Consider the following 26288-nt stretch of genomic DNA (forward strand, 5'->3'; position numbering starts at 1 on the left):
TTTTTTGTTGATCATCCTTAAGACTGACAGAATGATTTTTTTGTTTTTGTTTTTGTTTTTTTAATTGTCCTTTTTATCACCATCAGTTTTCGTATCGTTGTTGTTATTCACACAATTCGTTTCTACAGTTTGAACACAATTTCCGTCCACTTGTGACTCGACTTTGGTTGTTTTACTTTTGTACGATTTGCGGTAGAAATCGTTGAATAAAAAGTAGAAGAAAATTGCATTTGGCAGCGTGAAGAAAACCGACCATCTCGGATAACCGCAATCGGTATAAACCAGTTGAGCGGAATGAATGAACGCCAAACAGAATTGAATCTAGAAATTCATCAAAATATTAGAAAATCAAAAATCTGTTCCACCCATCCACCGTTCGACATACCATCTGCATATTTGTTATGTACTTCTTCCACCACAGGAATTTTTGATATTGCGGACCCAAGGCAGCCAGTAAATAGTAGCTGTACATTATGATGTGTACAAATGAATTGACGACCCCGATGAATGTGCCATGGCCACCAGGATAATATTTGGTGGCACCCCAAGATATCATCGGCATGACAGTGTGATGATACAGATGCAGAAACGTTATTTGCCGATCCTTTTTTCGCAGAACGAAAAAGACGGTATCGAGTAGTTCGGATATTTTAGCCAGAAAGTAGAGATAAACACCTCGCGCTTCCTATGACGGGATGGTAGTGAGTTAAGAAATAAGAAGCAAAATTGAACATTTGAAGAAGATAATTACCCGCATTGCTTCTTTAGATTCGGAAATATCGACTGGTTGACATCGCCAACTGTATCGGGTCAGCCATGCTGCTTCCATCCCCTTATAACATGAATTGAAAAAAATTTTATGGAGTCAGAATTAGTTGTAATTTACGACTAAATACCAGGGCGCCGATTCTCGTGAAATTAAAAATTTGTAACTTGACAGTTGTCACCTTAAAAGTTACAACTGTCACGTTACGAACTGTTAAATTCACGAGAATCAGCGCCCAGGGCGACGATTCTCATGTTTTCGTAACTCAAAATATTCGTAACTGGACAATTGCGTGTATAAAATCTCATAAGAACTGTCAAGTTACGAATGCTGCGAGAACCGGTGCCCAGGAGGATCATTGTTTTTCTGTAATTCGGCACTCACCTCCACGAAAATGTAGACACTAACTAATACTTGAAGAAAATTATATACAATTAACAACCGTTCCAATTTGTAGGGTTTCCTATTTGACATATATTTCGGTCCCCATGACAAGACGAAATACAAATAGGCTCCTAATATTGTGAGTCCCGGCACGGGCGAACTAATTAAAGGCCAATCATTTGTTCGATAATCTGAAACGAAAATTAGTTTAGAATTCGAGAATTAGCGAGGGTAGACGTCGCTGACTTCATTTAACATCCATCGAACTTTAGCTGCTATTTGAAATAATCCACAGTTTTAAGACCCACATTCCAAATGATAAAGTTGAAAGAACGCATGTGGCAATTTCAAGGATTTGCGTCTTACATTCACCTCAAAATACTCAGCAATATTCATGTTACACTTTGTTCCTTACAAGCGCATGCGTATAGTAAGTTTACTGGGGTGTTTGGGATTTAAGGAAATCAACTAAAGACATGAATTTCTTGCTAACAATTTTGAGGTGAGTGTAGCTCAAGCTCTCTGACGATATTTCGAAAGATGCATTCGATTGTAAAAATTTTCTGATGAAAAGATTTTCTAGTTTTTGAAAATTTTCCAAGAATTTATTTTATTTGACACAGGCCACTAGCAAATTACACACGTACTTACCTGGAATGTCTGAGTCTTAAATGTTATATCTGTGTGTTTAAATCAAAAAGCTAATAGTTTCAGTGATTGTAAATGTTAGCCCATTAGTGTAATCCCGAACGGATGCATTTGTTTCGTATTTACCTGCTAGATCTCGGAACAAATAATTGTAATAATCCATAAATCGATTTTCGTAAATAGACATTTTTCTGACTCTTTATTGATTGTTGATGTTGTTGTTGGATGAAATTAAGAGTTCATGGTTGCGCTAATCATCTGCAATAAAGAACGGGTTCATTAGTAAAATGTAAAGACTTTATTGGATCGACGGTTGCACAATTTGGGAATTAATTTCGCAGGCAGAAATATGATCATTTAAATCGTGATTATAACATCAGGTGAATCCTGCTAAGTATATTGTAAAACCCTGTTTTATTGCCCACCCTATGCGAAAGTTGACCATTACATGACCGTTTGCCCCCTGCGTAAATGATCCATTACATTAAGAATAATTTCGATTTATTTTCCGACGAGTGAAGTTCTTGTTCTCGGTTCGAGAGCAACAAACAAACTTGGGACTTTGCTGTTATCACAACATTGTTACCTCATGTAATGAATTACTTTCGCAGCATCCCATGTAGCCTACTATTAATTGAACGAAGGATAATTACGGCGACGGAGGGCGTGGGGTAATTTGGCACACGGTGCTAAAACAACGCATTTTTCAACTACGTAAAAGGTGAACTCGCACACGATTTTTCGATACCAAAATTTTGTAAAAGGAGTCATTAGTTAGTTAGTTAGTTTGAGTGGGTAGAGTAAAACTCTGGCACCTAAGCCTCCAATGGGCCTGTTGTGCATACCCACAAATAGCTACCTACATTCTACATGTACGATTGAGGTAGTCCAATATGCTACGGAGAGGTAGGCTCCAGATGATGTTGTGCGGCAGTATATAGGCTCCTAGAGCTTTTGATCTGGCTGATACGTATGCCGGGCAAGTGCATAGGAAGTGTTCTGCCGATTCAATGTCCCCACAGTTAGGACAGCGGGGGTCATTGGTGATGCCCATTGTGTGAAGGTGATTGTTGAGGTAGCAGTGGCCAGTTAGACTGGCGGTAAGTCTTCTAATGTTCCTTCTACTTAGCGATAGTAGGAATTTTGAATTTTTGGGAGAGATTTTGATACATTTTTTTGAGTGGCTGGCGAAGTTGATGGATGACCAGTATTTAGTGAACGTTTTCTTTTTCCATTTGTCAATTAAACCAATGAAAAATGATTGTGGGGCTTTTATGATTGGTTCTGGGCTTATGAGTGGTTTATTGACTCCTGCCTTCGCGAGGCTGTCCGCTATGTCGTTACCTTCTATGTTACTATGTCCTGGTACCCAGGTCAGAGTGACAATATTGTTAGATGCCAGTTTTTGGGTGAGTCTTCTGCAGTTAAGGACAGACGATGAGTACACTTTGTAAGCTCCAATTGATTTTAAGGAACTCCGACTGTCGGAACATATTAATATCCGTTTGTCTGACACGTTCTGGCCTATCAGTTCTTTGCAGCATTGGGTAATACCAAAAGTTTCTGCTTGGGAAATGGATCCGAAGGAACCAAGATGGAATGATTTTTCTATCTGAAGTTGTGGGCAGTAGATTCCAGCGCCCGCTAGGTTGTTATATCTCGATCCGTCAGAGTACCAGGTGATATTTATGTTGTTGTCAATGACCTCGTTGTTGGTCCAGTTTTCACGGGATGGAACCATTATTTTGAACTTGTTTTCAAAGCAATGTACTGGAGTGATAGCATCGTGTGGAAGTTCAAAGTGTGGCGATTCTGATTTCATTCTGTTCCATAGGTTGGCATGACCATAGGTGGCGTTACGGAGCAGTGATGATTGCTGTAATCTGAAGCAGGTGGATCTAGCGACGGCTTCTATATGGATATGTAGAGGTTCTATATTTAGCAGCGCTTCTAGTGCTGCAGTAGGTGTCGTTTTCACGGCTCCTGTAATACTTATAAGCGCTAATCTTTGGATTTTTGCAAGCTGTCTTTGTGCAGTTTCAACGTGGCAGCGGGGCCACCATATGAACGCCGCGTACGACAGCATCGGTCTTACTATGGCTGTGTAGATCCACATTAGGACTCATTAGTCATTAAGTCGATGATATGACTAAAAAGCATTTGCAGCTTGCGTGTGCGAGTTCACCTTTTACGTAGTTTAAAAGTGCGTTCTTTTGGCATCGTGTGCCAGATTCCCCGATGCCGACGGAGGATAGACTGTTTGAGGCGAAAAATATTGTCGTTTACTTAAACATTTATAAATGATTTGCCAGATCAATGGCCATTGCGTTATTCACGCTCGAATTAAAATGTTTTTTTAATGTTAAATTTTCATACTCATAGCCGTGTAATTAACATAATAGCAAACTGAATTCTATTACCGAAGGTGTTTCGGTGCATCATAACTTTATAATCTAATTGAAAATCATTTTGCTAGGTTTTCAAGTTCAATGTTGATACTATGCATGCATCGCCATGTAGCACACACTGTTTACAATGTTTATTTATGACTGGTTCAATTGTTTCCAAGAGCTACAGCTGAATGCTTGATTCCAGAACCGATTAACCTGAATTCCCCGGTAAACTTTGGTAATCTGAGACTGATTTCCGCAAAGATCTCTTCTTATAGCAAAGGTCTACCGTACGTGAAGGTATAAGATGAAAGAGCTTTGTATGTCGGATACGCAACCAATGTGACTTTGAACTGATTACACATCGGACACGTCTCCCACTCAGGGACTGTTTATGTGAAAATATTTTCATGAAATTTTCCTTCATTTTCCTCAATTTTCCAAAAAATATTTTTAATTTAGGAAAATTCGGGAAAATTTGGTAAAATGCTGGAAAAACGTTTCCAAAAAATAGTCCCTGCTAATATGTAACATTATGCATCTGCACACTTCAACTAACTAGAGATTACATTGAATTTTAACAGTAGCTCAGTAGTTCCCATTTAATTCTAAAAAGAAATGAAGCGTTGGGAATACGCTGGACATTTTATTTGGTATGCCCACTAACCTCTAACGAGACTCGGTGACTGACAAATCTGTGTAATTTGTTGATATTAATGTTCGCCCTATTTACAATACCATTTGACACCTTTGAAATTCTATTATAATGCTAGGTGCTTTGTGCGTATACACAATGAATTATATGAACTACCTTCCACTGCTAACACACTGCCATTCATAAAACACACATTGTGAAAAGTGTTTTGTGAGTCATTCAACACTTAGCATCACTTTTTGTTTTGTTCGCATTCATCCTTGAACACGTATCTGGTACTATGTACCGTCGACATTACTTTTATAATATGCGGCAAATTTGTTATTTTTTATTTATTGGATGCAAATATTTATTACGTTAAATAAAAACTAAGACAATTTCGTAAAATCATCAATTTAATGCAAAAAGTTGCATAGTTGCAATCATAATGAAAATATTATGATATTTCCCCTCGTATATAAGCCATATATTGTGAGTTGTTACATTGTTGGTGTATTGTATATGTGTGTTCGCAAAAATATAGTTTTTTTTTATTATTTATTTTCAAAATACGCAAAACCATCAAGCCTATGCCTCTATTGCTTCAATTTCTTTCAATGAGTTATTAAATCTTCTTGCATAATGCCCCATAACCCAAGAGTCTAATTAAAGCATCAAACTTATGAAATGTAATAATGATAATAATAATAAAGAAGAGAAGAAAAAAAAAACAGTTTGAAATAAAGAAGAAACATTATATTCACTGAATGAGTTTTATAAATGTTTTTAGCACTGCAAAACTATCATAAATTTAGAGATGAAAATTGCTTTCATTATTCGTTTGTTTTCCCTGGCAGTAGATTTAGTAAGTTTAGGCATTGTCTTTTATGTTGCATATAATACGAACGTATATATGGGTAACTCCAGCTAATTTGAGACTGTTCGAAATATTTTAACCAATTGAAATGCGATTTCGGCAAACTTTTTTTTCCTTGAAAGCTCTTGACCAGACGCGTAGTTTAAGCCCCATATTAGTGGCCGAAAATCTCGGGGAGATACCACCATAAAATTGTATGGTTGTTTTTAGCAAATTTCTGAAAATTCTAGTTTATTTCACGAAACCTGAACCGATTTCACTAAACTTTTTTTGCTGAAAGCTATTGAAAAGACGCGTAGTTTGACACCAATATGAGGTCATTGGCATAACGTCTCGGGGAGATATGACCGAAAAGTGTTTGTTTGCATTCGACTTTCCAAGATAGCAGCAAATGACACGAAATTAAATTTTTAGAAGATTTTTGGTTCATTCTGCTTAAGTAAGGTGAAATCACCTCGACCCAAACGTTGCCGAAATTACATTTTTTCATATAAAAACTGAAGATCGGTGTCATTCGAAAGCTACAGCAAATGACTTCACGAGAAAAATAACTTTAGCTCGATCAGGTTAGTTCGGTGAGTGAAGTAGGTGAAATCAGCTTCCCAGTGGTGATAAGTGTCATCCTCGAATTTTGACTCGTCGAGGTTATCTCGAAAAATTGTGTAACTGTTTCTTTAAACGGTTTTGAGCCAAAGCAACTTTTTTCTGTGGGGCAACAACCACCAATGTCGAAAAAAAAATTCTGGCTGTTAATGACCACCGAAAAATATCACTTTTTTAGACATATCTCCCACAAATTTAATGCTCACCACCCTCATATTGGGCTTAAAATGTGCGTCTTGGCCAAAGCTTTCAGGGAAAAAAAGTTTACAGAAATCAGTGAAAACATTTCGAAAAGTCACAAACGTGTTACGCAACTAACCGCTGACTTCTTCGATCACCTAAGTCACACTTCGCAGGCTAAAAATTCCAATTCTTGTTGGCATGAAAGCACTGGGTCTCCTGAGTGTTAGAAAATTTATAGACTGATTTGTTACCGCAAAACATAGCCAACACAGCTCACTTTATGCCTCATAAATGACGAGATTTGTAACGCAAATCCTGGAGTTGTAACGCAAAACCTGGAGTTACCCATATACGCCATATAAATGCTTGTCTGTGTTTATCTTTGTTTCGCACCGCAAAGACTGTTTAAAAACATTTTTGTGTGTTACTCGAAACAAAAATTTCTTATTATTAAAGATAGAAATAGACAACTGAATGGTTCATAGATTCCATAAATTGGAAAACTTTCGTTGTACACTGAAAATTTGTGAACAATATTTATATTCGCTTTGACATGCTGCACAATATAAATCAAAAACAGTCGACAGAGACCATACGAACTAAGTTGTCTATTGTCGACCCAATGTAGACACGAGCGGCCCAAGGTTTTAAGCGTTGGGTCGACTGAAAACATCATTTCAGCCACGGCAAAGTAAAATAAACCAGGCAGGAGCGGTTCATTTTCGAAACGTCAAATAAGGGACCTAATACACTGTATGGAAATGAACTCAAATGAACGCTGACACTCGCGCCGACATAAATTGAATTAATTTTATTCGCAAAATATAATGCTACTGGATATATCAGGTCTCTAGTCAAATCAGCGCTCCTGCCTGGTTAACTTTACTCTGTCGTCTTTCAGCCAAACACTGCTTCTAATGAAAGCCAATATCGTCACTAGCCGTCGAATGCTTTTTTTCGGGATAGGTCTGGTTTCTCCCAAACTGAGCCGGAAACGATTCAGGTCAAGTTCACTGAAAATTGTCGATCGTCGGCGCACATGTCTACTCAAATCAAAAAATTGATAAAAGAAGAAGGGAAACCAATTCGAAAATTATGTGATATTATCGGGCAATGGAGTGATTCTAATAACCTAGTTACCGGGAAATATTTTCGGACAAAAAAATTGTTAAACAAAGCACGAGGCATCTATTTCCTGATTGAAAAGTCTGTTATAAGTTTTTGGTTACCCAGGAAGGAAGCCCGGATATTATGTTGGGTGCCACGACCAAAAAAGGCAATGATTGACATTCAGGGCTAACTGCCAATTTCAGCCAAACTATAACATTGTGCCATCTATTTACAGAGCTTTCTGCGAACGAGCTTTAAGCTTTAACTAAATTCACATTTTGCAATTTTACAAATACGGTCTCAAGAATCTCCTTTCCTAAACCGAACACCGACTTCTCGGAAGTCCAGTTCGATCGTAATGGAGCAACTTCAGCTGTAAGCTATTCACTTCACTAAGCCATGCAAAGAATTATGAGTGACATGACATATACCTTGTTGACATTTGACATACCTCTGTAATATCAATATCAAAACAAAACAAGACGTTGTGTCGTACTGGGTATGCAAGTAACCTCTAAAAAACACTAGATTTCAACAATGCTTAGCTACACAGGCGTAAGGTTCGGATATGACTTCAATATGTCTAAATTTTTGGCGTAGTTACGGCGAAAATTCATTTTCAATATCAACATGTGATCGCGCCTAAGAAATACTTATCACAGACCGAACCGATTATACGGTTTTCGTAAAAATACTTTTGTCAACGTGTTTGTCGAAACTAAAACATTTGACTACAATTGAAAAAAAAATGGTTGGCTCATCATATAAAGACACGTTTTCCAAGTAGTTTGAATTTCAGTATTTTCACCACTCGTAAACCGTTTCTTTCTTTTCGAAGTATACTTATGGCCATTTCAGCACATTCATGCATTCATAGCCGATTTGTCTTACTTACATCGGTCCAGTTTCCCACTCACAGATCTTTAGACCATCAAATAGAAATGGAAGACATACTCGATAATTATACCATAATCGTCGTGTCAGTCCACATATATATATCCATTCGATGGACCATGATCGATTTGATTGGTATTCGTATATATTGCAATTTAGATGATGTAAGCCGACGATATTGGGTTTGAAAAGTAACAAATCATGTGAAGAAATCACGATAAAGAATGAGAAATACCAACAATTTACTGTGCGTACACAACGCGAAAGAGGTCTAATTCAAAATTTTTCTTTTCTTTTGTTATACTGTCGAATTTGTCGGGTAGAACAAAAGCAAAATTGGAATTAGGTCTCCTTCGCATTGCCATGTGTAGCTGGAGTTTTATTTGATCAGCAGTTTAATGTGTCAATTTACTCTAGGAAATACGCCGGTTTGTTACGTGATAAGATGATATTGGAAGTAACAAGACGAATGGATTACCAGCAAAAAAAAAAATAATTAAATTGACTCGATAATAAAGAAAAATCACTCGATGCGACAATATAATGTTGCATTATGCAGCACATAACGCATAATTTAATTAATAATAATTTACACCAACAGCAAAATGTCTGTACTTTGCACTCATTCAAAATAAACGCAGCAAAAATATACGTAAATTATGTTTATGCCTCGGTTTCATACCTTTAATCTGCCAATATTTGCTCTTAAACCATGTGTGTACACTATACACTATACAGGTAATGAAAGACCATCATTCGTATAACATATCTACACCACGAGAGAATTACATCAGATAAAATTGAATTCCAAGTTTATTCGTAACAATTTAACCATCATAGAAGAAAGTTAAATAACCATGCTGGATGGCTTCGCATATAACAAGTCGCATACGGATAATTGCATTTCTTCAATAAATTGTTTAGTTAGCAAGTGTAGATATGTTGTATGCATCGGATAGCCAATATAGTAGTATGCATAATATACACAATCACAGAGAAGGTAATTTCGTTGAACGTGTATGTTATAACCAGTTTTCTATGTTCTATCTAGTTTTGTGAAATTGAATTCATTTTCTTTTCCGTTTTGATTGCGTTTTCATGAAACGGTCCGAAATATAACATAAATATAGTATTCGATGCTGATTGCCATATGTGTTTTTAACAAATTAACATCGAAAAGACAACACCATAAACATGTCTTGCAGCGAACATTTTACGCGCTCAAAAAGGCTGTAAGCATAAATTCCTGAATGCATACTTGGCCGAACAACTGCATCATAAAGCCATTTATCCACAAATCAGTCATCGACTTATCTCACGGCAGTCGCATACACCCAAATTTTCTCCTGCACCAGGGAGTCAATCAAACGCCAATATAACAATCAGCAATCAACCTGTTCGATCGCCTTTTGGTAACCGATTTCTATCAATCTTTTACGAAAACATTGATGGAATATCCGACCGGAAATGCCCACACCTGATAGCTTCTTCAACAACAGCTGATTACGACATTATTGTTTTCATAGAGACATGGCTCAAATATTACATCAACGATCTGGAATACATGAGTTACCGTTACATTGTATTCCGTAAAGATCGATCATCATCGACCATTGATGCGATCCAAGGTGGCGGAGTACTGATTGCTGTTCGGAATAATATTCAATGTGAGGAAGTTTCATGTCCGGAAATGAATGATTTGGAAGCGATTTGCGTACGAATCTCTTTGGCTACAGGCAGCTTGTTCCTATACGCATTATACATTCAACCGACTGCTGACATCTCTATTTATAGATCGCATGTTGCTGCCATAAATGCAGTAAGGCGACACATAACAAGCTCAGATACGTTCCAAGTTTTGGGTGACTTCAATCTGTATAATGTTGAATGGCATGAAAACGACGATGGATTCGACTACATTCCAGTCGTTGGTGAATCTATGTGTGCCAGATCAATTATCGCTCGAGAAGTTTCGTCAACGATGTCCGACCAAGGACTATTTCAAATGTCATCATTCGCTAATGTCAGCGGCAACATTCTTGACCTCATATACACCGACGCTCCCGAATTGTGTGTGATCAACCAAGCCGAATTCAGAATGCTTCCTGCCTCGATGAGCGACGTTGATCACATTCCCCTCTCGTGTATGATTGAATGCTGTCCCATTGTTGATCCAACTGCCTCCGATGAGTCAGATTCGGTGTTCTGTTTCAAGAAAGCGGACTATGATGCAATAAACGCACATTTATCAGATGCTGTTATACTCCAAGACTGTGCTCCGAACGTAAACGAGTCGGTAACCACTTTGTATGCGAACATCTATGACACCTTCGATAAGTTTGTTCCCCGTGCCACGATCCGCTCATCCAGCAATCCGAAATGGTACACCAAGCAGCTGCTACATCTGAAAAATGTTCGTAATAAACAATTCAAGAAACTAAGTGCAGAACGTAAACATCAGCTATCGAGTGGCATCTCAACAGTCCTAGACGATCGTGAATTCCTACAAGCGAAGGATGACTACGAAGCGCTCAGAACAGAACTGCACAGTAATTTCATACGTGAAAAATCCCACTGCATTAAAACAGACCCAAAATCGTTCTGGCGTCATATCAATTCCAAACGTAAATCGAACAGTCTACCAGCTATCGTTGAACTGAACGGTAAAAAAGCAACTACGAATGCCGAAAAATCACATATATTCGCCGAATACTTCCAGAGTGTTTACGTTGAGCACCCGAATGATCCATCGATACTTGATTTCATCAATGCACGAAATGACAACAACTGTCACGACATCGCGTCAACGCAAGAACTTGTGAAATTTGTACTTAGTGGACTGGATGTGAACAAAGGCAGCGGACACGATGGAGTTTCATCGCTCTTCCTACGTAAATGTGCAATCAATCTGGCTGGTCCGTTAAACATTATCTTCAATCAATCATTAACCGAAAAGCGTTACCCCGACGCATTCAAAATTGGTCAACTGACTCCCGTCTACAAATCAGGTCGAAAAACTGACGTTACAAACTACAGAGGAGTGAACGTGATGCCGAATCTTGCCAAAGTGTTCGAACGAGTAGTTTTCATGCAGATGAAACTAGTAATTCCTCATGACATCGAATTATCTCAACACGCATTCATTCCTGGTCGAAACATTGAATCAAATTTAATGGAACTTAGTGTCGTTGCCCACGATGCCTTCGATCAAAACGCACAGCTCGATACATTCAACGTCGACATTAGCAAAGCTTTCGACAAGGTCGCTGCGATGAAGCTTATCCGCAAAATGGCTATGTTTCCGATATCGAATTCGCTTTTGCTGTGGTTCATTTCGTACCTGACCTCCAGAGTTCAATATGTGCTTATTGGGAAAGACAGATCAAAAACATTCATCGTCCTCTCTGGCGTTGGCCAAGGATCTATTTTGGGAGTTTTCTTGTTCCTGATGTTCTTCAATGACTCAGACGTGCGTATGACTGGTATTTTCTGCCTCAATTTCGCCGATGACAAGAAAATTGCTTCAATTATCAAGTCGGAGAAGGATGCACTCAACCTCCAAGCTGCCATCAATTTGTTTTTCAAATGGTGCAGCGACAATGGCATGGAAATCAACCGAATCAAGTCCAAAATTATCACATACACATTGAAGACCAAGCCGATAATTTTTGACTACACGTTGAATGGTCAAATTATTCAACGAACGAACAGCATTTTCGATCTTGGCGTCTTGACGAACACTAGAATGAACTTCAACTCCCATCACGAATATGTGAGCAATAAATCCAAATCTGTGCTGAACTTCGTGAAACGACAACGACAATTTCTCGACGACGATGCCACCAAAATAGTTTACAAAGCCTTAGTACGATCGAATTTAGAATTCGCTGCCTGTATCTGGTCACCACACTTTGCAACGCATCGGAGAACGATAGAGAGCACACAGAAACAATTCGTTATGTTCCTGAATGGTGATCATCTTAACAGATCTGACAATGACTACGTACTGAGTCCATATGTTGAAAGATGTGCTGGATTAGATCTACAAACGTTGATCCGGCGCAGAACGAATGTGTGCATACTCTTCATCCATTCTCTGATCACCGGAAAGATTAACTCACCGACACTTCGTTCACGTATTACACTGAACTCAAGATCAACGAGACACAATGGTATGATATTCATTCGAGCGTGTAGGACGAGTCGATCGTTCAACTCCCCATTCAACAACGCCTGTCGTATGTTCAATGCCGTTTCGAACATTATCGATCCCACATTGCCACACAACCTCTTCCGCAATGCCTTGTATCGACTACCAGACTCCAACCTGACTAATTTCTTACGAATGTGATATGCTGACTGACACTTGTAATTACTTTTATGTGACGATCTGTGATATTCGACTCTATTCTGCTCTATTCTATTAATTTAATTAATTTATTTGTTAACTAAACGTGCTCTATCGACGATCATTTGTGATTCCTTAAACTTAACCCTGACTCTAAACGCTCTAACTATGTTTGATACGTTACACTTTTTACAATTTTATATTTTACACTCTAATAGTCCGCTTGTATTAAGACGACTGAAAATGAATAAAATGAAATGAATACACGCACGCACTGAGAAAAGTAGTTCATCAATCGAAAATAGGGCAAAACGTTTTCACATTTGATGGCGAATTCTATATACCAATCGACAAAATGTAACGTGGTAACGGTAATAACACTCTAAAATCGAAATGGTGTATACCGATGCACCATTTTGAGTGAATTTTGTTTTTCTTATCAAGTTGATTTCACATATCAGCACCGTATGGTGTAGCGTTTAAATTAAATTAATTATGCTATACCATACACCATACCATCTCGATGCGATGGTTTTCCTTCGCCAATATTCGCAATTTCAATTTCAATAAGCCTTTCTTAATTTAACTTGAATTAAGTGGTGCCCAGCCGAAATTAAAATTCAAAATAAATAAAGTGATCCACATTCCACATATTTCACTAATTCTTTCACCTACTCGGTTCCCCGTGCGCTATCACTGTTTTCGCTTTCGTTATCCCCACTTCTATCTTTGTAAACAGTTAAGTCAATCAAATTTACATAGAAGTTTGCTTCAACTGTTTTACCAAGCTGGTCCATACACCGCATATATTTGTTTATACCAGTGATACTAGTGAAATTTGAACCGGTTGGTAAAACAGTTAAAGTAAATTTCGATGTAAATAAAGGTTGGCTTTAACTGTAAAGTAAGTTGAAAAGTAGATTTGTAAAATTACAACTACTGGAGGATTACTGTTACAACTCTTGTCAAGAAGGCAATTTTAACAAGAGATTAAGGAGATTTCTCACTTAAAAGTGGACATAAAACTTCGCACACGGGTGATTTTCTTTCACTTTCGTCAGTTGTGATCCAGTTAAGTATTGGCATTTGTCAGAATAATCTTTGTAAGAAACTGTATACTACCGTCGACAACAGACACGTAAATAACTATTGTCTGTGTTCGGTTGTGGGGGTATTAACATATTTTATATACTAACAACGTAACAGCCAGTGTTAGAAAGAATTTGCTACAATGAATTGACTTTTTAAAATGGTTGTGATAGTACGCAAAATCCTTCAATGGGTTAATTAGCAAAATTCTTTCTAAAGAGTAGTAAAATGTGATTTCTTCGGAAAAACGCAGGGCCTAATTTTGCGACACCTATTTCACAATTTTTTGCCATTTTTCAAAAAAAAATTCTACTTTTTCCTCAAAACTTTCCATATTTTTCAAAACAAAATTCTGAAACATTGAAAAACTGGAAAAATTTCTGGGAAATTTTAAAAAATGTGGAAAATGTACATACAACATCTCTCAGTGTATGGTCTTTAAAAGGGGATTTTCTGCACAAAGTCTTGGAACTTCAAAACGAACATTATTGGTCTGTAGACACTAGACATTAACTTACTCAAAGTTAAACTTTTCAAAACAAAACGCAAATCCAAATTTTAGAATAATTTTCGTATAAAAAATCGCTGTAAACGCGCATTTGTTTAATATACGAAGACCGAGGCGTACATAATATCTAAACATGGAAACTATGATGGGAAAACAGATATATTAAGATTACACAATCCGATAAATGTTTCACTAAAATGTGTGTTGTGTATTTTCGAGCATTCGGAAAGTAATTAAGATACGCATCAGCTAAACAATTCGAAAGAGAAAAAAATAATTTTGGGCTTATTTGCTCATATTCATAATTTAATTAACTTTTTTATTGTAAAATTATCTAAGAGACTCGTTTTCGTCTTACATTGCTCTTGCAGGAAACATTTTAAACCGATTCTTCGCAGCATTAATTTGATTATTTATTTGCGTTACCTTGAAGAAAATTACCATAAGAAGAGACACACAAGTCTCATTCGTTCAGTGAATTATCGTCATATTTCGGGTGGTGATTAAGAATAACGTTGGCTCGTTGAATTGTTACAAAATTTAATTTTTGCGGAATTTCCAATTAAGAAAAAAAAACGAAACGAAAACCAAAGTTACTTAAGCTTCGCATCGAATGAAATGTAAGCTCCTTACATTTAGGCCGTAATTTTCGATAAATGTTCGATTAGCGAAAGCTGACCATGAATGTAACATCAACAACGGTATACATTCCAATATTTCGGGCATAATAAGTATTACATTTTACGGTGGTGTTGCATACATATTTTGTAGTTAACAAAACTGTCCCCTTCACATAATGATGATGCTACTAAAATATTGAATTTATGAACACGATGCCACTCTTGCTGACCGAACACAATGGGTTTTGAATGGAATGACGTCAAAGGAAAGATTTAAATATCTGCTTGATTGCCAATAAATTCTTAGACGTTATTTCATTACTCGCGAACGAAATGAATTAATAAAATGTCGACGTAAATTGATTATTAATTTCATTGCAGGTAGAAAGCTCAGTTCAATTTTTTTTTTAATTGGTTCTCGTTAAAAGTTTTTTTTTTAAGAGGAGATTGTAAATACATTTCTTTTGAACTGTTCAATTAGCACTTAAGACCAAAGAAGACTGGCATCTCAATTATAATTATTGGCAGAATAATGAAATCTTAAACGATTTCATTATTAGCAATCAATTAAGGTTTGTACCCTTGCCATCGATATGACTTTGTTTTATTGAGTATTGAAGCGTAACGACATCTAGGCAGTGCATTGTATTCTGAAGCGAATTAGGTTTGCAAGCGTGATACAATAGCAGATGAGCACGTCGTTGTCTGCACGGCCGGCCTGGTCAGCAAAAAGTGCATAGGACGCTAAAAGGCAAGAGGCACAGGATTTATCGAAAGAGGCGCGAATAACTAAAAAATAAATTTCACGAGCTGTAGCTAGAACGAAGTGAGGGCGACAAGCGAAAGTTTCTAAGATCTACCGTCTACAACAAATCAGCCAAAAAACCCTTAAAGGGGAAATGTGACGCAAGTCCTTGTGTCTACTTACAAAATAACTGATATCGCCGAGGGTGACGCTTTATGCGCCTGTACGCAAAAGTTGTCTCAACAAAAATTTGACTCAAAAAATTTTAGAAAGAAAATTTTACAAAAAAAAAATTGCGTCACTAAGTGGCAGATGATTCGGCTTTCTACCGTTTTACTTCCATTCTTTCAGGACGTATTTTTCCCTATTTTAACCATTTTCCTAATGTTAGTTTCCTTACGAACGTGCGGGCATGATACGTTCACAACTTGTCATGCAAAGGAACTAAATTAGGAGAAAAATTCCGAAATTTTATTGCCAACGAATATTTCGGCGAATTTTACGTGAAAACCAGAGTGAGCGACCTGCGACAGTAGTTCGTTAATTCAGTAATTCGTGTGCTTTCGAGTGACTTGGTTCAGTAACTTTTTCGAGAAAAGTAGCTGTATTCAATGCAGGGCTTACTTTAGAGAATTAAAATTCTGAAAATTGCGAAAATTCTGAAAAAGTTCCGAAAAATTCTGAAAAAATTCCTAAAAAATATTTCGGAATTGTTAGGAATTTTTTCAGAATTTTTGGGAACTTTTTCAGAATTTTCGGAATTTTCAGAATTTTAATTCTCTAAAGTAAGCCCTGATTCAATGAGGTATAAATTCGCAACCATTTAGGTTTATGCTTGTGCTCTCATCCAGTTTTCTACACTGGCCAGGGAATAAGAGTCACAGACCTAGCGACTTAACACGACTTACTACCATTCTGCGTTTAAGGAGATTAAATTGTCCGGTGATCAGGGATTTCTTGAGAATTTAAAAAAACTTTCAGAAATTTGATAAATGGACTTTGCAAAATAGTCTCTGGCTACCGTCCTAATTTGGACCTATATCTTGATCAACTTACTGTAGCCGCGTAACGACAATTCGTGGCTAGTTTATCTGCAAGTTATTGTCGAATAGAAAAATGTATCGTCTGTCAACATTGACGGGAATCTGGCTAACATAAAACCGAAAAATTGCTGATTTAACATAAAATGCTAATTGAATTGTGCCTAATCGGTTAAAGCATAAGTCAACTGTTATGCCAATTAAAAAAAAGAGAAAAAAACGGTTAGTTAACCGGTCACAAAAATGCATAACATAAAATTCTGTTAAACTATTACTTTGAATGTAAACGATATTTCGTTGAAGAGGAAAGTAAAAAATTCAACTTGCATGGCTTATCTAAACAGAGCAGAACACTGTGTACAATATATTTACTATATACGTAGACATAGAAGGCATCTAACAATATTTTTCTTTGGGAGCCGAGAGTACTATGCAGACTTTTTGTGTGTGTCTCTGTCTCTTAAATATGTTTAAAAGACAGAAAAATATTATAAAATTCGAACATAAAATATTTGATTCGGTTCAAGATTTCGGAACGAAAGCAAAATCATGTTTACGTTACATATATACATGCATTTAAAAGGTAACGCAAAGTTATGCATATTTCATAACAAAATATTTAATCGCGGAATTGAACCAAATTTGTTTTGCAAATAAATGTTTACCATTGACACAATTTGAAATATTTTTTTTTGTCATTCGCATAGCACACAATAATAACAAAAATGATGATAGAGTAAACCTAGTTGCAATGTAGCAAAATGGCACACATTAATTACGATGAGTAACGAAATATCATTCTCACACTCAATCACATCAGACTTGTGTATCTGCCGCAGCGGGCTTCTTCTTCTTTTCTTGTTTTTTTTTTCTTTAAGTACACCTCATGATGATGATGACTTTAAATGATCATTCATGTCTTGCAATAACAATAATATTCTGTAAATATTAAATGCAATGCCACCCATCGCACAAAGCAAATATGACTTAAATATATCATTCTATACGAATTCATTTAACCACCGACAATGAATGGATCAAATTGCTTTATTAAATATTTATACGCGCAAGGCGGCCAAAGAAAATGTTATTTCAAGACGAAACCGATGTCACATAGTTGCAAATTTTTCGATTAAAAGCATCATTGACATTAATTTCGGAGCATTATGCTGATAAATGGTCGAACAAGGTTAAAATATAGGTAGTTTGTGCCGTCGTGTTGTACGACCAACGACCATGACTATTTCGTCAGGTTTGTGGCGATTAAGGTGATAAAGAAATGACTCCGTTTGTTTGTTGAACATTCAAAATGAGAAGTGACTAGGGGTAAGACCTCATTCATAAAGTATGTCATGCGTGAGGACTATTTCTTTCGATCACGTTTTCAACCACGTCCTGCATCTCCATATCCAATTTATGTATGATCCTTAAACAGACACTAATCCCACCCATTTTCGATATTTTCATTTATTTTTCAATGGATTGGTTCATCCACTCCTGCACTCAGTTTTCATGTGAATTTTATTTATCTGAGTCGAAAGCGTGACTTTCTTTTTATTCAGGAGCTGTGCAAAGGACTTTACTCGCAGCACACCATGGAAATGATTCATTACTTGATTGGCTTGCGATAATTTTCAATTCGCAGTGTTTGTGAGAAAAATAAGCTATGCAATTGTTTGGTCCTTGCTGTTTTGACTATTGTGGGTTAATAGACTTTGCTTTCGGCGCATAAGTTGTTCATTTGTTACATTAACGTTAGAGATACTATACACATTTCTTGCAGCTTTTGTTTGTAGAACAACTATCCAATAGACTTTATAAACAAAAGGATTTCAAGAATGAGATCAAAATTCGCAAATCAAGAATCATCAAACTCACAATCACATAACCTTCACAGCAATTTGAATTTATTCAACCAGAATCAAACCATAAACCAACCAATCATGTATCAGTCCAAAACAGAAGAACAAGAAGTTTTTTGGGTCCCTTTACCATAGGAAACATTTCTAACAACGTAGGAGGTTTCCTAAGGAGCACCAGGCGTAAAAGTTCAAAATATGTTGAATGGAGTGAAAGATAAAGAAAACAAAGAACCTGCGGGAATTTATAATGTTCCTTGCAATTCATGTGACGAAATATACATCGGCGAATCAAAAAGAGTATAAGACAGTATAGAAGATCACAAAGGCAATGTCCGACGTTACGAGTACAATAAATCAGCCACATTAACAAACTAAGTAACCAAATACAATATTTTAGTTCCCTGACGAAGTCTACTGATTGTAGTCGAGGTATTTCAAGAGATGATGGTAAAAGACCTGACGGTATGACTTTGATACCATGGAGTCATGGGAGATCACTCTTGTGGGATGTTACCGTCCGGGATACCATGGCTGCATCATATATTAATGATTCATCAAAGAAAGCACGGTCCATTGCTGAAAAAGCAGAGAGACATAAGCATAACCATTACGTTTCTTTGAAACAAAACTATTTGCTAACCCCACTTGCTTTCGAGACTTTAGGTTGCATGGGTCCGGAAACGAAGAAATTTATTGATAAATTGGGCTCTTTAATGAAAAAGGCAACGGGTGAGGTAAAATCAAAAGAATACCTTCTGCAAAGAATTTCCATCGCAATTCAACGTGGTAACGCTGCTTGTATTTTGGGAACATTAGGGAAGAAGAAGATCGATGATATTTATTTACTGTAGTTTTTAATTTTTGAGAAAAGATCGATGTTTTACCGGCTGCGCCATAATTGTGAGCAGTCTTTTTTGTCGCATTTTAAATAAATATGTTTTCTTCAAAAAAAAAATTGTAGTCGAAAGCTCGGAAAAATAAATAAAATAAAAATCTAAAACCACGCATTCCAATTATTACACAATGAATAGACTTTCCTCAGAATTTTACTTGTTCTTCGGTCCATAACCTGTTAAATTACTGATACTTAATACAGGTGTTCGGTATGGCCCATGTCAATGCCGATGCGTAATCAATGAAAATGTAGATAAAGACTATATGGACGTAGCACATACTGAACCGTGTTGTTCTTGATGATTTAAAAAAAAAGTTCATCCAGACTAGAGTTGTTCATCTAATTACTACCGCAATCAGTTTTGGGTTTGTTAGTTTTAAAATCTTTCATCACAACTGCCAACAATCTGACGTAATTCAATCCAAACAGAGGAGAACCGAGAAATAGCATCAGCAACTGCAATTAAGCAAAGTTATATTTAACTCGAACAAACACTTCCGCCGATATCATTTCTTTTGCGTTAAGTATTTTATAATTGAAATTGAGTTATGTCAATATTAAGTAAGCAAATTGCTGAACTATATACGACAACTATTACAGATAACGCCCCTAAATATGCGTTTGTAGCGTCTTTTTAATTATATCGCCACAGCAGATCTATCGTTCTTTTTTAGTTCCGATTCACAACATAACTAGTAGATACATCACAATTTTCCGAGAAAGTTCAACCGACTCTGTCTAATATATCCTGAAAGAACATATTTAAAATGGACTGATCGAAATTGCATGGAAATGTAGGTACATCGTAATGAAATTACACAAATGAAGTGACCTTCAATCACCACTTCATCAGCACATACGCTAAGAAAGACATAAAAAAAAATATTATTTGCCCTTGCTGACGGTAAGTGGTAACTGTATGATCTGTATGTAGATGTTGCAATAATGGATATGTATAATGAATGTATCAGAGACGTGAACTTTTTTCAGAAAATGATCTCTAAAATCTCTTTCAATAACATTCCAATTTGAGTAGAAAAAAAAATTTATTAAAAATTGTGGTGTGTTGTCATGCGTATTGCATATTTAATGATTGAAATTAAAATGAAATCTTTTCTGCAAAGCTTTATAACTTCTGGACTATAAACAGTCTCGATACTCTTAATTATCTAAACTATATTGCCATTAATTACGGTACGAATGCAGGTGAATTTCGTGTATATATTACAATCGAAAACAAACATAATTAACTTTATTGGCAACGAGTGTGTTTCAATGTAAAAATTGTTAAATTAAATGCAAAAGAAATAATTTATTACCAACGCAGAATAGCAGAATTGTGTGATGGGAAAGGAAATGAATTTGATTTTTTTTTTCAATATTTTTACGTTCATTTCCTATTCTCATTTTATACTGAAAAATCAGTCATGGCTACACTTTATAATATAACTGGGACTGTAAATAAAGGAAATACGGCTTCTTTCAAGACAATCGTTTTCTTAATTTTTATATTTTCTTAAGTTAAGGTCAGTGCTGATTCAGAATTTGTATAAAATTCTCGTAAAACAGAAATGTAGTTTAAAGTACTGAATTATCATACTTATCCGGATATGCCATCATTGACTTCATTGAGGAAATATCAAAAATTTAGGATTATTGGTATAATAAAACTACCGCCACCATAACGATGATCGGTGGTCTAAACAAGTTATAATTTATTCCTTAGATCATGCTCTTTATTCTTGGAACTGGTTTTCCTAATTTTTTTTAAATATTTTTTTTTTAATAAATTCGTAAAGAATTTTTGATTTGAACATAAATAAAACAAAAACTACTAAAATATGATCTTTGTTTGAATTATCACTACACTTGTACTATCCATGACTGATTATGACTGATTAAAATATTGATAAAAGGTGATGGCTTTAAATGGATTCGTAATTTAATGTTCAAATATTACTTTACGATTTGAATTGTTAATTATTATGATCTTCGTTTTGCTCATAACATTTGAAGTTCATACACATGGGAAAAAATAATAATTGACAAAATGGTTTGTTAGCTTTATGCTTATACAGGCAACCAACGTTTCTTTTAATCTACGCTAAAAATTGTATGCCCAATCTAGAGATGAGTATAACTAGATTTCTTTGCCCAAAGTCCCTGGCCGAACTATGTTTTGTCCATGACATTCAATTGCGATCAATATTTAAAATGATCGCCCTAAAAAAGCCCAATGCTGTAAGAGCCCAAACCCGAAACTGTGGCCAACCATCAAGTATTGTGCAAAATTCGTCAAATTTTGAGTGAAAAATGATTCATTTTTCTTTTCTTTTCTTTTTTACCAAATTAGCTAAACCACAACTAACAAATTTAAATCAGGACGTTTTCACCACTTACAAATTTGTTGGTGTAATCTTCCAAAAAATGGTAACATCTGAAGAAATCGAAGGAATGATAACAGATGTCGTTGTTGCCGCATCACCAGATAGAATACGTACGACAACATTACAACATTTAAAAAAAATGAAACCTTGTGCCATCTGTTAACATTTCTCTGGAAGAAATAAACAAAAATTCGGCACGTATGACGTACATCCCTAAAGTGTTGACAAACAAACCAGAACGTGGTCGTTTGGATGATTATAATAATATCTTTTGGTCCATGAACAGGCAGCATTGTATTTCCTTTTACAAAATTGTCAATGAATTTCTCTGTTGACGATAGCTCACCATCCGGTTTCGGTCGTTTATCTATTCATATTTTATTGCTATTCGTTTTATGAAACACGTTTCTTTATTAAGCTTGAACGTCTTTTTTTTTGATGGTATACAATACAGCCGTCTATGCAAATTTCTAGTTTATATGGTTCTTAGGCCTGTGTTCTTGGCTACATAATTTTACATAGCGTGAATTTCATAATGGTCGCACTGTAGTACAAAGACTCGACGCAAGTCTTTTTTTTTTAAGAATGGGAACTATTGTCATTAGATGCAGCAAGACTAAGGATACTCATGGCAGCTTAATCTGTAGCCGATCAGTGGACTTTTCCATATCATATTTTCAGCGCACAAAAGTGTACTAAGGCGAGAGAGAATTTACACAAAAAGTTTGAATTTAAATTTTTAGGTAAGACATATCGGTCCTCAATGTCCTAAGCGTTGAATTGTTTATTGATGTATTTGTTTCCAAAAAACCCAAAAAAATTAAAAATTCTGCAAAAATTGGAGATCTTTATGATATGTTTGTGAATTTCTTTATTAAAAAAAAATGACGAAAATAGACTCTGCTATCACGTTTTGATTTCTGATAATAAATCGAAACAAGTAAAACTAGGCAGACTCTAAAGGTTTCAGTTTACAGCATATAAAAATCCATTCAAATCCATTCATCTTTTTTGTCTGCTTAAAATCGAATAATTTTGAAAAGATGAGCAATAAAATTATATCAATCCGGTACCAATATTATATCGGCATCAGTATAATCAGTGAGTGAATTTTGTGACCGTTGAATGATCAATAAATCATTCAGCTTCATAACACAATAAAATATATTTTCGCATAAATTGAGGATCTGGTCGAAATTCGCACAACAAACAACAGTCCTATTTGATCGCAGATCTCATGGCCATATATCGCGTCTCGTGCAATTTTTTTGTTGTTGTTGTTTATAGTCCTAAAAGCAGACGGATTTGAATGCTTTCAAAAACGACTATTCATCGGTTCTCGACAACGACACCAAAATTAAACGATGAGCTCAGTTAAGTGTTCTCTTTTATGTAGAACGCACGGTTTAACTAATGAAGTAGAAGATTTTTTTCTTAAATGTTAAACCGTTAAACGATACTATAAACAATAGAAACAACTGAATTGAATTTATGATTAAGTAGCGACATGCTTGCCGTTTCTGAAAGATTAAAGAAAAGACATGGTTCAAGGTTCAGATTTCCCTTCGTCTTCATTGTCTTCGTCTTCTTTCTTTAGTTGAAATGCAAAAAAAAACCGTCTTTTTGACGAATGCAGTGAGTAACAATGAAACTGAACGAAAGAAAAATTCCGGTGCGGAATTCATCGAAGGAAAAGAATAGTTAGGCGTTATGGGTTCAGATTGAGTTTAAAGGTCGATTCAGAGCGAAAAAAATGTGTCGATTGAAAGAAAAATTACATGAGACGAAATGGCGCCACGTCATGTGGGTTCTTTTTATCTTGGTTGTAATTCCAATTTAGGATGTTATCTGGCCTGGCCGATACTTGATAATTATTCGCCATAATTTTTTTGCATTGCCACCGTACGTACTAAGAGCTACAATTTAATCGATATCGATTCTTCTTGAAGACTTGATTTACTTCATCTTTTATTACGTCGACTGATTTCTTGTATTGCCTGTCCATTATTGCTAGACTTGAAACACATTTTTTTTTCTTCATCTGAAACATTAGGTTCGCATTTGTATTTCAATATTACAGAAACGTTTTTTTATTACACAAATTCTGCGATGCGGACTACTGCACTTCTATGTTATCATACATCATTTTCCATTAAATATTTAATTAATTTACCAACATCGTTAGAGAAGAAATAAAGAGAAAAAAAACAGCGTTTCATTGCATACCTTCCTGATATGGCTAATATGCCGGAGAGAAATACATATTTATATTACATTATATGTGACCAATATATTCTACTGTAATATCGTCGATCGAAACAAGGTGTTGCGCAAATCTACTTGTTTACTTTGCCAAAACACATTCTTCAATTTTAACTTTTACTATTACTTCGTTCATGAGTTGGTTTGCCATTCACAAAAAAGTTAGCACACAGTTCAAAAGGGTTTCTATAGTGTCTCGTCAGTGGCGGATCGGGATTTTGATTTAGTCCTTTTTTTTTGAATATTTTTTGTTTTGCTCGTGGCTGGAGGATTAAGTTCGAGTATGTATGGAAAATAATGTTAACAACTTTGGACATAGAACGCGAAGATAATTAAATTGATCTCTTTTTGTTTAGGTTTTAAATTAGCAATTGAGGGTCCCATTGAATAAAAAACGAAAAGAATTGTGCCATCGAAAAAGGATTAATGGGATCCGTTCGGTTCGGTCTTTTTTGTTCTCGAACTCCTTTCGTTTTCTTTTAATTTTATCCACAAAATTAAACATCTCTGGACGTTCCTGATCAGTTTTTCACGTCTACGAAATTAGGTCTATGAAAGCGATTACGTTTTAAATTCCGATACGATGTACTATATCCATCATACCCTACATTATCCTATTGCATGCAGATTTCTGACTGTTCCTGTGAGATTTTCACTAACTCACGAATCACTTCCCTCAAATATAAATTCTTACAACAGTCCTCGACTGCATGGTATTATGAATCCAGACATTTCTCTATCAAATTGAAATTTTCACACAAAATATATTTCCCAAACATGGCATGTACGACGACGGCGCTATGTAGGCAATAAACGAGAATGGGAATATATGTTAAAATTTGCTTCCATTAAGGGATGCTCAACGTGAAAGAGAATGTACGAAGAGAGTATGTAGGAGGAGAAAATGTAACTTTTTTTTGGCAGCGCGGGCGGTTTGATGTAGAGATGTGCGGGCCGCCCGAAATTCATCTACCCGACCCGGCCCAGCCCGGCCCGACCGGGCTTGGGTCCGGGTTTCAAAAATTAGTCGGGCTCGGGCGGGCTCGGGTTTCAAAAACAAAGATTCGGGCTGGCCCGACTTTGTTCATCTTTTAAAAAAATGTGAAAACTTAAAGAAAAATTTAAAGAAAAATTGCAATACAGTCCGAGAGTAAGCTTCCTTTCAAGTGTTCGATAGATTTGTGAGACTACATTATTATAACGATAGGTAACCGAACGATTTCCACTTGTTAGCCGAGCCAATTTTAGGTTTTTTCGCTCAATAAAAAATATACGGGCCGAGTCGGGCCGGGCCGGGTTTTACTACAAAATTCTCGGATCGGGTCGGACTCGGGCATTAAAAATTAGTCTGGGCCGGGCTGGGTCGGGTTTTGAAAATAGGTCGGCCCGCACATCTCTAGTTTGATGGCGCGCCACAAAATAGACATTCAACATATGGTTACTACTGCAATGCGGAATTATTATTTTTTTATATATTCGATCCCTCCAAAATATATCTACGATATTCAGTCATTGCATTGTGGATATGGTTTTTTGTTTCGAGGACATTTTCGGGATAAATCTCTCGATTGTTAGCGAATTGATTTAGGACATAAAAATATTAATTTATTTTCAAAGGTAGCAATTTGATGAATTTTCCTTACCTAATAATGTCAAATATTCAAGTATCCAAAATAAAGTGAGCAAAAAATCTCAAAAGATTTTTTCTAGTACATAAAACACAATTGCGACAAGAAAACAATAAAACGAATTGCCGAAATCACAACCTTTTGTTTTAAAATCTAATTAATTAATTGACACACAATCCAGCCAGACAAATCAGCTTTAAAATGAAAAATAATTCTGGTTCCCAAACAATAAACAAAACTAAATATTGAACGACAAACTATTTTAAAACACAACAAATGAAATTACTATCCGTAGCGAAAATTATAAATTTTAACGACACACGTCCGACCCATTCAACGCACAGCTTTCAACTGGAAACATATTCTTCTGCAGAAAAATAAGCTGGCAAAATATTCATTTTTGTCCATAACATTT

The 26288-nt window shown here is 35.9% G+C and overlaps 2 protein-coding genes across 2 annotated transcripts; one reads left to right on the forward strand and one right to left on the reverse strand.

Annotated features, from left to right (window-relative positions):
- Position 1: 1 nt before the first annotated feature.
- LOC119069583 (elongation of very long chain fatty acids protein-like) lies at positions 2-26226 on the reverse strand. Its single transcript, XM_037173671.1, has 6 exons — positions 25889-26226; positions 1925-2056; positions 1151-1341; positions 752-832; positions 386-685; positions 2-321 (listed from the first exon to the last, which is right to left on the reverse strand). The coding sequence occupies exons 2-6, from the start codon at positions 1983-1985 to the stop codon at positions 61-63; spliced, it is 894 nt and encodes a 297-aa protein (XP_037029566.1). The 5' UTR covers positions 1986-2056; positions 25889-26226; the 3' UTR covers positions 2-60.
- LOC119069658 lies at positions 10180-12840 on the forward strand. Its single transcript, XM_037173777.1, has one exon. It carries the CDS (start codon positions 10180-10182, stop codon positions 12838-12840), a length of 2661 nt encoding a protein of 886 aa, XP_037029672.1.
- Positions 26227-26288: the final 62 nt, after the last annotated feature.

Source organism: Bradysia coprophila (assembly GCF_014529535.1).
Source record: "Bradysia coprophila strain Holo2 chromosome X unlocalized genomic scaffold, BU_Bcop_v1 contig_38, whole genome shotgun sequence".
Classification (NCBI taxonomy): Eukaryota; Metazoa; Arthropoda; class Insecta; order Diptera; family Sciaridae; genus Bradysia; species Bradysia coprophila.

Coding starts and splice junctions, on each gene's coding strand:
- LOC119069658 (XM_037173777.1), top strand. CDS start 10,180: ATGAATGATTTGGAAGCGATTTGCGTACGAATCTCTTTGGCTACAGGC.
- LOC119069583 (XM_037173671.1), bottom strand. CDS start 1,985: ATGTCTATTTACGAAAATCGATTTATGGATTATTACAATTATTTGTTC. Junction 1,342..1,924: donor TTTGTTCCGAGATCTAGCAG/GTAAATACGAAA, acceptor TTTTCGTTTCAG/ATTATCGAACAAATGATTGG. Junction 833..1,150: donor GTGTCTACATTTTCGTGGAG/GTGAGTGCCGAA, acceptor TCATGTTATAAG/GGGATGGAAGCAGCATGGCT.